We start from the raw sequence: 14,487 nt of genomic DNA on the forward strand, positions 1-14,487 counted from the left end.
AATTGCCGATAACGAACAAGGCAAATGATTATACTGTAAATGATGAGGCTCTGGAAAATACTGAAGATCAGAAGGACCTTGGTATGCTTAACCACGGCGCTTCAGGGGTTAAGTTATGAGGAGAGATTTTCCCACAAGGCCTGTTTTCTCTAAAATTTAGAAAATTAAGGGATTAGCTGATAGAAGCCTTCAAGTTTATAACATGAAAAGATAGGGTAGAGAAAGATAAACTATTTCCACTGGTTGGAGATTCTAAAACTAGGGGGCATAGTTTAAAAATTAGAGCCAGACCAATCAGGAGATATGTTAGGAAGCATGTCTGCACACAAAGGGTGGTAGAGGTTGGGAATTCTCTTCCACAAATGGCAGTTAATTCTAGATCAGTTATTAATTCTAAATGTGACGCAAAAGTGTTAAGGGATATGGGTCCATATGGAGTCAGGGCACAAATCAGCCATAATCTCATTAAATCATGGAATAGGTTCAAAGGGCTGAATGGCCTACTCCTGTTCCTATCTTCCTACAATCCCTGAAGATTGCAGAGCAGGTAGATAAGGTGGTTAAGAAGGCAAATGGGATTCTTCTATTTTAGGCTGAGGCATAAAATTCAAGGAGGTTTTGCTGGAACTGTTAGTCTACAGCTGGAATACTGTGTGCAGTTCTAGTCACCACGTTATAGGAGAGACCTGATTGCACTATAGAAAGGGTCAGAGCAGATTTACCAGGACAATGCCCGAGATGGAGATTCTGAGCTATAAGGGAAGATTAGAAAGGCTGAAGTTGTTTTCCTTGGACCAGCAAAGGTTAGGATAGGATCTGTATAAGATTGTATAGGGCGGATAGGAAAACACTTTTTCCATTAGTAAAGGGTTCAGTGATCAGGACGAGGTAGTCCTAAGCTCAAAGGTAGAAAGCTAAGAGAGTTGAGGAGAGATGTATTCACCAAGAGGGTGGTGGGAGTCTGTTGAGTCAGAAACTCTCATAATACTTAAGCGGCACTGCTATAGTCTCCAGTGATATGGGCCAAGAACTGAAAAATGGTATTAGTATAGTCCCATCTTTGTTGACTTATGCGGTCATCATGGCTTCATTCTTTGCTGTAAATGACTATGAATTGTAAAAATCCAAAGTTTGAAACCAAGTGCTAATAACAGAATATTTCTATTTGTAATGAGTGTGAATATGATTAATCTAGCTTCAAATATTACCTCTCCACAGGTTTCTTAAGAGGCATAAGGCAAAACGGTCCGATGCAAATTGAAGATGCTATTGACTGGCACAACGTGGTGATTCGTTACTTAACAATGAAAGGGCAGACAGATGCTGGTATGTTTGAAAAGGATTCCTCCCAGACTGAGGATGTAATCAATGCAGAACATTTTATGGCTTTTGTTTTGTAAATAGTAAATTCCTGAATGGTATATACACTGAGGCAAACTAAAAATGAAATCATACAGGACACTTTTTACAGCAGGAGCACACTGATACTTCCTTCAGCCTTCGTGGGATGAGGATGGCACTGGCAAGGCAAGCAATCATTGTCCACCCCTAATTAGCTTTGAAATGAGTGGTTTTCTCAGCTATTTCAACCACATTGCTATGAATCTGGAGTCACATTTGAATAGACGAGATGAAGATGAGAGATTTCCTCCCCTAGACAGTCGATGTTAGTAAAAACAGTTAGCATCATTCATGACTAGCTTTCAATTCCAGATTTATTTTAATTGTATTTAAATTCCACTAATACAGTTTTGGGATTTGAAAAGAAATCCCTGAACATTACTCCTATCTTCTGGATTACAAGTCCAGTGACATAATATTACACCTCCGCGTTTGCCTTACACGCTATTAAGAATGCCGAGCTGGCGTAGTGAATTTACCACATTGACTCAGAATGGGATGGGATATGCAGCCTGGTTCCTTGAAATGGCACATTGTTCCATTGAAGACGCTCAGGTGAAACATGAGCATTCATCAAAAGGCCAAATGTTGCCTTTCACTGTTAGCTGTGAGTAAAGCATATCTTGTCACTGCTACCCATGACTGTCATTCACAATTCATCGATTACAACATGGGCCTCAAAATATCTAACCATGTTACCAAAAGAAGGACATAGAACAAAACCTGAAAACAGCTGAAGGAAAATGATCACTCTCATCTTTGGCCTAAAAGGGGAGGGATAACAGCCAGAAATCATGTTACATATTGGCACTAATGATATAGCCAGAAAAAGGATTGAGGATATAAAAAGTGATTTCAGGGAGTTAGGATGGAAGCTGCAAAGCAGGACGAACAGAGTAGTGTTCTCTAGTTTACTACCGCTGCCACGAGATAGCGAGGCGAGGAACAGGGAGCGGGCGCAGCTTAACACGTGGCTGCGCAGCTGGTGTTGGAGGGAGGGCTTCAGATATGTAGATAATTGGGATGCCTTCTGGGGAAGGTGGGACCTGTACAAGAAGGAGGGGTTGCATCTGAACTGGAAGGGGACCAATGTCCTGGGTAGAAGGTGTGCTCAAGTAGTTCAAGAGGGTTTAAACTAGTCTGGCAGGGGGGGTGGAACCTGAGCTGTAAACCGGAGGTGAGAGTTGATGCAGATGAGGCAATAGCAAGAGGTAGACCAGCTAGTGGGAAAGATTTTCCTGGGAAGGAACCAAGGGATCAGTTAAAGTGTGTTTGCTTTAACGCAAGGAGTATCAGGAATAAAAGTGATGAACTTAGAGCATGAATCAGTACCTGGTGCTATGATGTTGTGGCCATAACAGAGACATGGGTTTCTCAGGGGCAGGAATGGTTGCTGGATGTTCCAGGGTTTAGAGCATTTAAAAAGAATAGGGAGGGGGGGAAAAGAGGAGGGGGTGTAGCACTACTAATCAGAGAGGGTGTCACAGCTACAGAAGCTTCCATTGTCGAGGAAGATCTGCCTACCAAGTCAGTATGGGTGGAAATTAGGAACAGCAAGGGAGCATTCACCTCGTTAGGGGTTTACTACAGGCCCCCCAATAGCAGCAGGGAGATGGAAGAAAGCATAGGTCGGCAGATTTTGGAAAAGTGTGGATGTAGTAAGGTTGTTGTAATGGGTGACTTTAACTTTCCCAATATTGATTGGAACCTCCTTCGAGCAGAAGATTTGAATGGAGCTGTTTTTGTAAGGTGTGTTCAGGAGGGTTTCCTAACTCAGTACGTTGACAGGCCGATGAAGGGAGAGGCCATTCTAGACTTGGTGCTCGGAAACGAGCCGGGACAGGTATCAGATCTTATGGTGGGAGAGCATTTTGGTGATAGTGACCACAACTGCCTCACATTCTACATAGCTATGGAGAAGGAGAGGATTAGGCAAAATGGGAGGATATTTAATTGGGGAAGAGAAAACTATGATGCGATTAGACATGAGTTAGGAAGCATGGACTGGAAGCAATTGTTCCATGGTAAATGCACTACAGACATGTGGAGACTGTTTAAGGAACAGTTGTTGCGAGTGATGAATAAATATGTCCCTCTGAGACAGGCAAGAAGGGGTAAGACAAAGGGACCTTGGGTGACGAGAGTGGTGGAGCTTCTTGTCAAAAGGAAGAAGATAGCTTACATAAGGTGGAGGAAGCTAGGGTCAAGCTCAGCTCTATAGGATTACAGGCAGGCAAGGAAGGAGCTCAAAAATGGTCTGAGGAGAGCCAGGAGGGGACATGAGAAAGGCTTGGCAGAACGGATTAGGGAGAACACAAAGGCATTTTACACTTATGTGAGGGATAAGAGAATGGTCAAAGAAAGAGTAGGGCCGATCAGGGATAGCATAGGGAACTTGTGTGTGGAGTCTGAGGAGGATGGGGAAGCCCTAAATGAGTTTTTTGCTTCTGTCTTTACAAAAGAAATGAACTTTGTAGTGAATGAAACCTTTGAAGAGCAGGTGTGCTTGCTGGAATGGATAGAAATAGAGGAAGATGATGTGCTGAAAATTTTGTCAAACATTAAGATTGACAAGTCGCCAGGCCCGGACCAGATTTGTCCTCGGCTGCTTTAGGAAACGAGAAATGCAATTGCTTTGCCACTTTCAAAGATCTTTGCATTCTCGCTCTCCACTGGAGTCGTACCTGAGGACTGGAGAGAGGCAAATGTAATTCCTCTCTTCAAGAAAGGAAATAGGATATCCCCAGCAATTACAGACCAGTAAGTCTCACGTCTGTCGTCCGCAAGGTTTTAGAAAGGATTCTGAGGGATAGGATTTATGACCATCTGGAAGAGCATGGCTTGATTAAATGCAGTCAACACGGCTTTGTGTCGGGCAGGTCATGCCTCACAAACCTTATCGAGTTCTTTGAGGATGTGACTAGAAAAGTTGATGAGGGTCGAGCTGTGGATGTGGTGTATATGGACTTCAGCAAGGCATTTGATAAGGTTCCCCATGGTAGGCTCATTCAGAAGATCAGGAGGAATGGGATACAGGGGAACTTAGCTGTCTGGATACAGAATTGGCTGGCCAACAGAAGACAGTGAGTGGTAGTAGAAGGAAAATATTCAGTGGTGAGTGGTGTTCCACAGGGCTCTGTCCTTGAGCCTCTACTGTTTGCAATTTTTATTAATGACTTGGATGAGGGGATTGAAGGATGGGTCAGCAAGTTTGCAGACGACACAAAGATTGGAGGTGTCATTGACAGTATAGAGGGCTATTGTAGGCCTATTGTAGGTGGAACATTGACAGGATGCAGAGATGGGCTGAGAGGTGGCAGATGGAGTTCAAGCTGGATAAATGCAAGGTGATGCATTTTGGAAGGTCGAATTTGAAAGCTGAGTACAGGATTAAGGATAGGGTTCTTGGCTGTGTGGAGGAACAGAGGGATCTTGGTGTGAAAGTACATAGATCCCTTAAAATGGCCACCCAAGTGGACAGGGTTGTTAAGAAAGCATATGGTGTTTTGGCTTTCATTAACAGGGGGATTGAGTTTAAGAGTCATGAGATCTTGTTGCAGCTCTATAAAACTTTGGTTAGACCGCACTTGGAATCTGTGTCCAGTTCTGGTCGCCATATTATAGGAAAGATGTGGATGCTTTGGAGAGGGTTCAGAGGAGGTTTACCAGATTGCTGCCTGGACTGGAGGGCTTATCTTATGAAGAGAGGTTGACTGAGCTCGGACTTTTTTCATTGGAGAAAAGGAGGAGGAGAGGGGACCTAATTGAGGTATGCAAGATAATGAGAGGCATAGATAGAGTCGATAGCCAGAGACTATTTCCCCGGACAGAAATGGCTAACACGAGGGGTCATAGTTTTAAGCTGGTTGGAGGAAAGTATAGAGGGGATGTCAGAGGCGTTCTGAGAGCATGGAATGCGTTGCCAGCAGCAGTTGTGGAAGCAAGGTCATTGGGGACATTTAAGAGACTGCTGGACATGCATACGGTCACAGAAATTTGAGGATCAATGGTCGGCACAACATCGTGGGCTGAAGGGCCTGTTCTGTGCTGTACTGTTCTATGTTCTATGTTCTATCTCCCTGACCCCACCCCCCAACATTAGCACATCAAAAGGAGATAAACAATTTCTCTTGGGACAATTAAAATAGCCATATGACTTCAACAAAATAAAACTAATTTTTATTTTGATCCTTTGTATCGTTTAGGTTTGGTCTTGATACAGCTGCAGTACGAAGGAAGACCCAAAATCTATAAGTGTGATTTTGGCTCCAGTTGCCAAATGCCAGTATTGTCAAAATCATGAAGGGCAGCCCAGACTACGGTGTTACTTAATGAAGTACATGAGAAGCTAGTCCAGTGGTTTGTGCATCTCCGAAGGACATCGCTACATTGGAAACAGTTTCCTGTCAAGCAATGGTGATCTGTGGAACAGTATCTGTATAATCATTGATATAGTAGAGTGTGATATATTTTTACTTCATTCACGGCTGCATATGTTTAAAGGGCATCAACTCCATATCTAAGTTCCTACTTGGTGGGGGACCTGAACATAAGGCAGTGTGTGATTTTTTTTTAATATATATATGCTCAACATGACATGACAAAGTTTGTCTTGCGCCATGAAAATGTACCTCTTTAAAGAGGTGATTCATTGCTTTTGTTGAAATAATGTGCTCACTTTAGTAACTATAGCTGAGAGAAATACGCCAAAAAAGGAAAATAAGGAATAACAGTGAGGTGTGAATGTTTGATGGTAACATCAACTTCCTACGCTCCTCATTTACTCTTTAATTCTGCATTGCTTCACTTCCTGGTGGAATTGTGAAACATTGAAGTTAATGCCTGACCAATGGATTTTTATTTTATGTCTTAACTCCATTTAATATGTGCTATATTAATGTATTCAGAGTCTAACCTCATTTTTTGCTCAAGATATAGCAAACTTACAGCAGGTTGTTGAGAGGGTCTTGCAGTGCAGGTTGGAATTATGTTGAGTATTTCCTTCATGTTTTTGGACATATTTCTCTTTCACTCTCCTGACCCTCCTCAGAAATCCTCAGCAAAATGGGGTAAGTAAATGATCTGATTCCAAGCCTCTTCCATTAATACTATTCTGAAGCATGCTCCCACAGTGTGCACTGAAGTGATTTTGAATCTAGTCCATCACTCCAGCAGATCGTACTTCTGCTTATCAGAAAGATACAAACGCTAACATTTCTGAGTGTCTAGGATTAATTTTAATTTATCTTCCTCCCACATATTATCCCCCACCTTCCATTCCCTCTAAAGCCTTTAGTGCTCCATATTAACTGTGAAGGTGACCAGAACATGGGTGGCCCACTAGCTCAGTGGTTAGCACTACTGCCTCACAGTGCCAGCGACCGGATTTAATTGCAGTCTCGGGTTACTGTCTGTATATGTCCTTCCCACGTCTGCACGGGTTGCCTCTGGATGCTCTTTGGAGGGTTAGTGTGGACTTGATGGAGCGACTGGTCCACTTTCACACTGTAGTGATTCTAGAACATGTTCATCAGATTCCTTTCAGGCAAGAGTTAGAGATGTTTCCAACATCCCATAGTTTGCTGGCCATTATTGCAAAGTAGAGGGGGAGAAGGAGACCCTGGAGTCAATGAGAGTTAACAATGCAATCTCTCTTCCAATGACATGATGTGGAGCTGCAGGCTTTGGACTGGGATGGACAAAGTTAAAAATCACAGAACTCTAGGTTATAGTCCAACAAGTTTATTTGGAAGTACATGCTTTCGGAGCACTGCTGTTTTGTCAGATAGCTAGTGGAGCAGAATCATAAGACACAGAATTTATAGTAAAAGATCAAAGTGTCATACAACTGATGCGATGCATTGAACAAACCTAGATTGTTGTAAATTCTGTGTCTTATGATCTTGCTCCATTAGTTACTTGATGATGAAACAGCACTCAAAAACTTGTACTCCTAAATAAACCTATTGGACTATAACCTGGTGTGATTTTTAACTTCTTCCATTGACTACACACGCATGGTACTTTACTTGCACTTCATGAGGGATTCTGCTCCCCCAAAAGGACAACCACTGATAATGTGGTGATCTCCATATGTCAGGCATACATGCAATATAAATTTTGGTGGAAAAGGTTATTTCGCTGCCTGGATCGCCCTGCATTATTCAGAGGAGCAGGTTGATTCTCAGTGATCTGCTGAAAACTCCATCATGAGGGAGTATCCTTTGCCACCACCTAGTTAGCAGAGTAGCAGGAGTGTGAGAGAAAAGGAAACCTAGACTGTCAGTGAAAATCTTGGCTGTCATCCCAATCAATACCAGCTATTCTTACACAATTCCCATTCCAGCTGTCTCAGATCCTATCTTCTTTCTGTCACTGACCATCATAGCATCCATTTGGCCACAATGGAAAAATAAAAGTCACCACAAAATAAGCGTTCCAAGTCAAATTTACAAAGGACCTCATACGTATTGCATGCAAAAGTCAACTAATCATTCCTGTGCATTTTCTCAATGCCTTTCTTCCAGTTTCCTTTGAGTCTTCTCATACTCAAGTAACTATACCTCAGTGGATACAGCAAAACTGGTAAAAGTCACTGAAGGATATAAGGGCTGGCTTTGAAGTTGACCCTGGGTGGCTCAAGGCCTGGGAAGTACAATCTTGGTTCGGATGACAACAGTCTGGATTGCCTGCCTGTCAGCCAACTGTAAGGATGGTGGTGGAGTGTGAGACAGGAGGATGAAACACTGTTATCTCAAAGAAAATGGAGTCCCTGTTGCTCCTTTGGAATGGTGCTAGATTGTTGGCCAGTTTTGACACTCTGCAAGCTGCTTTGCCCATGATAATCCACAACAGTCTGAGCTTGTATGATAGCAAGCTGCTGCCATCACATAACTGAGCTTCCCCTGCAGCACCCTGACACTAGTTAGTTGATTCTCGGGTTCCAAAGGAAACTGCAACATCAGCTACCAGAGCTTTATCATGGTTGGGCCTACAGGTTTGCTAATGGAGCTTATCCATCTCTTCTTTGCTAGAAAGAATGAGTTCCAAACTCTGCACAAACCACTGTGCCCAACCAAAATTGGTCTCTCCCATGTTCCTTGACATTAATTGTCAAATTTAAAAATGTGTTGCTGGAAAAGCGCAGCAGGTCAGGCAGCATCAAAGGAACAGGAGAATCGACATTTCGAGCAGGGCTTATGCCCGAAACATCGATTCTCCTGTTCCTTTGATGCTGCCTGACCTGCTGCACTTTTCCAGCAACACATTTTTAAGCTCTCATCTCCAGCATCTGCAGTCCTCACATTCTCCTAATTAATTGTAGAATTTCTAACTGTAAAATTCCAATTGTGGAATTTCAAAATACACAGGCCATTTATTCTGCACACTCATCAGCATTTCTCTGTAACCTGAAGTCCTAATTTTTGTGCTCTGTGGCGGAAGCTATGAGCAACTATGCCCTCAGTGAACTGGTACCTGCAATACACTTGCCCTTTGCCAAGGCTGCAGTGTACTTGTGCCTGCTGCTTTACCACATGCAGGTTCCGACTCTATCCTATCCTCTAAATTACAGGTTGCTACACATGAGCTGCTCAATGTGATCTCAAGTTGCCTTGTGTCTTCATCATCACTGTCTTCTCACCATTCTCTCATTGCCTGGTCAGCTTGTACTTCTTGCATATTGGAAAGAAAAACAATTCAAGGGTAAGGTGAGGTGAGGGTAGTGGAGGTACAGGTCATGATTGTGGGGAGATAGGAAAGATGCATGCTTATGTCATCATAGCTTGTAACTCAGAAGAGAATGAGGAAAGACAGATGTAAGAAGGAAGATTAGGTATGAAGATACCATGATCTTCAGTAGTTTCATCCCGTTACTGGACATGGTCAACACCACCTTCCCTGATGTTATGTACTTCCCTTTCCTGCAAGACAGAGGGACATTTGTCAGTAAGTGTGGTGCAACATCTTCGGGTGATGCGGCTATCATGCTGAATAGCCGATAAGTGTGCAAGTTGTTAGAATTGAAGTGAGGCCCTGTGGCAGAGGTTGAGGATAACCATATTAGATATGTGTCCAGATTAATGATAGGTGAATGAGGGGGGGAGGGGTGCTTGTGGTTTAATCAGTGCCTCAAGATAATTGTGTAGGTTTTAGAACACGGAATTTGAAGCAGCATTCAATAACATTAACCAGTCCTCTCACGTCAATGACTGTAATGCAGCACTCCATTTAGATCTTCAGGGTTGAGTCCCAACATTCTTGTCTTTATTAGCTAAATTTTTAACATGCGTCTAGAGGATCTCCTGAATCTCTATTCAAGAAATTGCTCCTATATTCTGCCCCCTCCATTAACGCAGCACTGGAATAGGTTGCAACCCAGCTCAAAGCTGTGCTATTATGTAATGCTCTCTAGGTCAGATATGTTTCATGCACAACTGTCAGTTCTTTATTTAACCATAACCCCCCCCCCCCACCTTTGGCAGGTACAGATTGTTTTAAACAAATTTCTTTTAAGCAATCCAGGTTAGCTTTAAATAATGCCAGAAAGTCATCGTTCTGAACCACATACAATCAGTCATGAGCCTGGTTAGTGGCTGACTGCACACAGGAATCAGACAGATGTGAAGGCAGCTCAGTAGCACATATTTCCTGTATCACAAGCAACAAATGACAGCATGAGGACTTCATCATCCATTGTGAAAGGTGATCCAATTTAGCCGCATCTTGAGGAGTTTGGGGAGTAGCTTCTTTAGACTATTTTTGGCAAGTTATCAGTTTTGGCAGTGACACTAACATGGATTCCAACAACAACAACAAAGAACTCTGTGGTTACTATCCAACTTCACTCTTCATTTGACTACATTCTACATTCAAAAACTTTTAAGAGACATTTGGATTTCCCCTTATGTTAATTGGAAGATGCTATCAACAGTACTATGGAATAACATACAAACAGCATGCAAGGCTATGAATCAAGTGCTGGAAAATGGAATTAGTGTAGATAGGTTGGCACAGACTCAGTGGGCCGAAGGGACTCTTCTGTAATATGACTCTATGAGACAGACAAAGTTGAATGCCAGAGTTGGAGTGAGAGTAATTGCCCATGACACCTTGTCCTGGCAAAACTGAAGTCAGTCGGAAATTCAGGGAGTAGGGTGCGGGGAGTGGACTCTTCCCTGCTTGGAGTGCCACACCTGACACAGAGGAAGATAATTGTGATTTTTGGAAACCAATCATGTCAGTCCCAAGTATCACTGCAGGAGTTCCTCAGGGTATGTCCTGGACACAATAATCAGCAGCTGCTTCACTAATGACAGCATAAGGTCAGACATGGTGACTGCTCTGATACTGAAGCAGTCTGTATTGATTTATAGCAACTCATGAACAACATTCAGACATGGGCTGATACACGGCAAGTATCATTCATGCCATACAAGTCACAGTCAATAACCATTTCCATCAAGAGAGAATCTAACCATCATCCTCTGACATTCAATGGTGTTCCCATCACTGAATCCCCCACTATTAATACCCTGGGGGTTAACATGGATTAGAAACAGAACTGGACCATCATATAAATGACACAAAGGGCAGGTCAATGACAGGAAATTCAGAGGCTTGTAGTTCACCTCCTGACTCTACAAATCCTATCAACAATATACAGGGCACCTGTCGAGGGTGTGATGGAATACTCCCTACTTACCTGGGTAAATGTAGCTCCAAAAATGATCAACAAGTTTAACATCATCCGGCTTAAAGCATCACCTTCAATGTTCATTGTCTCCACTGATGCGCAGTGGCAGCATGTGTGTATTACACAACGTCCATTGCAACAACTCAACAATGGTCCTTAAACATCACCTTCCCATTCCACAATCTCTGCCATCTAGAAGGGCAAGGGCAGCAGATGCATGTGAAAGCCACGACCTGCAGGTCACACACCATTCTGACTTGGAACTTCATTCCTTTACTGTTACCAGGTCAAAAATACTGAAGCTCCCTTCCTAACAGTCCTGTAAGTATGCCAGTCCGGTTTGACTGAGGCAGTTCAAGATGGAAGCTCATACTATCTTCTCAGGGGCAAGTAGAAATGGGCAACCAATAATGGCCATGCCAGTAATATCCACATCCCATGAAAGAATGAAAAAGAAACTCACTAAACTATTTACACTCTCTTTGCCCTGTTTAATGCAGTTTCAGTTTTCTCTAAGACATTTTATATTCAGCTTTGTTCTCTACTAAATTCAGAACCTTGGACTGATTATGTGTTTTTTTGTTTCATTTTAATTTCAATGTCGTTGTTATCTGGGGAGCTCCAGCTGTGGATGCCCATTTTATTGCCCCTCATAGGCTTTCAACTATTTCATGATATTATAAGACCATAAGGCCATAAGACTTAACAGCAGACGTCGGCCATATTGCCCTTCAAGTTCTCTCCACCATTCATTGAAATCATGGTCAATCTGATAATCCTCAACTCCATTTTCCTGATGTTTCCTTATTCCCACCATTTCCCTTGCTAATTAACATTCTATCTGTCTCAAAACCTTGAATTTACTCAACACCAGCCTCTACAGAATTCCACAGATTTACTTCGTCTAAAAGAAAATTTGCTCTCTCATCTTTGTCTGAAATGTTGACACCTTACTCTGAGCTTATGTCTTATATCATAGACTCTCCCACAAGGGAAACAATTCTCCACTTCTACCTCATAAAGTCCACTAAGAAACCTGTATGTTTCAATAAGAACACCTTGCAGTCTTATGAATTCCAATGATTACAGGCCCAAACTACTCAACCTTTCCTTATAAGCAAACCATTAACTTTCTTGATTAACCATCCTCCCACATGAATCTTTCAACCTCATGGCTTTAATTATACTATGCCAGTTTGCCTCTGACTGAAATACTAATCCCAAAATTATTATCTTGGACGTTAACTTTGTAATTTAACACCTAACTGTTCAAAGTCTTTTTTATCAGACTCTCCGATCGACCGACCAATATCATTGGTACCAATGTGGAAGACAACAACTGGATCCACCCCAATCCACTCCAAATTCTCTTCAGTCCTGAGGATATGTCCTTAACCCTGGCAATAGGCAGACAACACATGCTTGGGCTCCACACTCACAGCTGAAGAGAACAGTCACTTTCCCCTTAATTACAGTGTTGCTAGCTGTAATTATTGGCAATTGCAAGGGCTGAGGCTTCTCGACCACTGTCTCCTGGATACCCATGCCTATCTGGAAGGAGGACTGCAGATGCTGGAGATCAGAGCTGAAAATGGCTCCTGAAGAAGGGCTCATGCCCGAAACGTCGATTCTCCTGCTCCTTGGATGCTGCTTGACCTGCTGCGCTTTTCCAGCAACACATTTTCATTTCTAGCCATGCCTATCTGACCTGTAGTCACACTGTCCTGTCCCTGATCGTAAACCAAACTTGAATTACCTAATCTGAAGGGTATAACCATCTCCTGAACGAAAGTATCCAGGTAATTTTCTACTTTTCCTGTTGTGACATTATGCCTGCAGTTTGGACTCCATTTCCTCAACTTATATCCAAAATTCTGTGAACTGCAAACATTTACTACGAATGTGTTTACTCTGGATCACCTTCGTATCCAGTAGCTCCCACATGCTGCTGCAGCAACACATCACCCATTCTTCCATCACTATTAATTAATTAATTGCTATATACTGCTTTCCTTTCTTGTGCTCTTTATGCTTCTGCACCCATATCATATATTTACCAAAAGCTATTTCTAAGAAAAAAGAGAGGGTAAAGAAGACTCGAGACCAATACACAAACTAAAAGCCTTTTATATTAAAGATGTGAAATAACAGCATCACTGACCAATCTAGTGCTTTCCCGATACCCATGTCATATTATGGTTTGATATCTCTCCCATCACTTGTCTCACGTTAACCTCTTGAATAGACTTTTTAAATCCTCTCCTGCTCATCTCTCGCTCTGGAGAGTTTACTTCTTGCAATAAGCCTTACTTAAAGTGTCATCACCAAGGCTACCTTTCCTCATCTCCATGACATCATCTGACTTCACCCCTTCCTCAACTCATCAACTCAACTGGAACCCACACTGTTTTGTTAACTCTAGACTTGTTTATTCCAATACAAACCTAGTCATTCTCCTACATTCCACTACCTCCTCCCCCCATACAACTTGCTGACCATGTTCCAACTCACACCAAATTTCACTTACCCATCATGCCTGTTCCCACTGAAATACATTGGCTTCCAGATAAACAACTCTGTGTTTTTCAAACGCTCATCCTGTATTCATACTCCTGCATGGATCACCACTCCCAACCTGTGAGATATTCTGCAACACCAATGTCCTCTAAGATACCTGAACTCATCTTCTTCCCTGATATTCATCATTCTCGTATAGATGGAAGTGTCTTCAGCTTCCTCAATCATAGATCTGAAATTCTCTCTTGAAATGTCTTTCTCTCTCTCATCCTCTCTTTACCTTGCTTCCTGCTCTCACTGGCCCTTGAAAATCTGGGGGAGGTGGTGTAAATCTTGCACTGGGCCGTACCCATGTCTGCAGCAGATCTACAAGATGAACAGCCTCTGGTATGTTAGAACAGTGTAGGTAAGGGAAGTTGGCAAATCACTTCCATCACTTTGGGATAAGGATTGACTCTAAGGGCTGGGTCAGTCAGGCTGGGGTACGAAGCAGGGCTGGGCAAGTGCCATGACTGGACAAGGTGCTGCCCTCTCCTGGGGGCCAGTGGCAACTCTGGACGTGTGCCGGATCACCCCAGCTGCGGTGCCTGTCGTCTATCCATAGCAGGCAGATGGTCTCGGCCAGCACCTAGTTGCTGATTTAGAACTGGTGCGGACCAGGGGAATCCAACTGTTTAATTTAAAAAAGGCATTGCAAAGGCGGTAGGTCAGTGTTGACATGATGTGATTTCTGTCCAGTGCTCTGAATGTCAAAATGAAGAAATCCATCTTTTAAAACATTCCCTAAAACCTATCTCTTCAACCAGTGTTTGGTCATGTGCCCTGTGAAGGCCTGTTAAAATGTCACTATATTTTAACTTGTAAATTGTTACTGT

The 14,487-nt window shown here is 42.7% G+C and overlaps 1 protein-coding gene across 1 annotated transcript in view; it reads left to right on the top strand.

The window, feature by feature from the left end:
* The window catches only part of trpn1 (transient receptor potential cation channel, subfamily N, member 1), a 221,800-nt gene extending 213,268 nt beyond the window's left edge, over positions 1–8,532 (top strand). Inside the window, exons 28-29 of the mRNA XM_087986636.1 lie at positions 1,219–1,326; positions 5,607–8,532. Of these exons, the coding sequence (XP_087842762.1) occupies positions 1,219–1,326; positions 5,607–5,704 (206 nt within the window). The 3' untranslated portion in view covers positions 5,705–8,532. The remainder of the gene's footprint in view (positions 1–1,218; positions 1,327–5,606) is intronic.
* Positions 8,533–14,487: the final 5,955 nt, after the last annotated feature.

Source organism: Chiloscyllium plagiosum, unplaced genomic scaffold (assembly GCF_037043375.1).
Source record: "Chiloscyllium plagiosum isolate Xiang-an unplaced genomic scaffold, Cpla_swu_hap1 HiC_scaffold_4, whole genome shotgun sequence".
Taxonomy (NCBI): Eukaryota; Metazoa; Chordata; class Chondrichthyes; order Orectolobiformes; family Hemiscylliidae; genus Chiloscyllium; species Chiloscyllium plagiosum.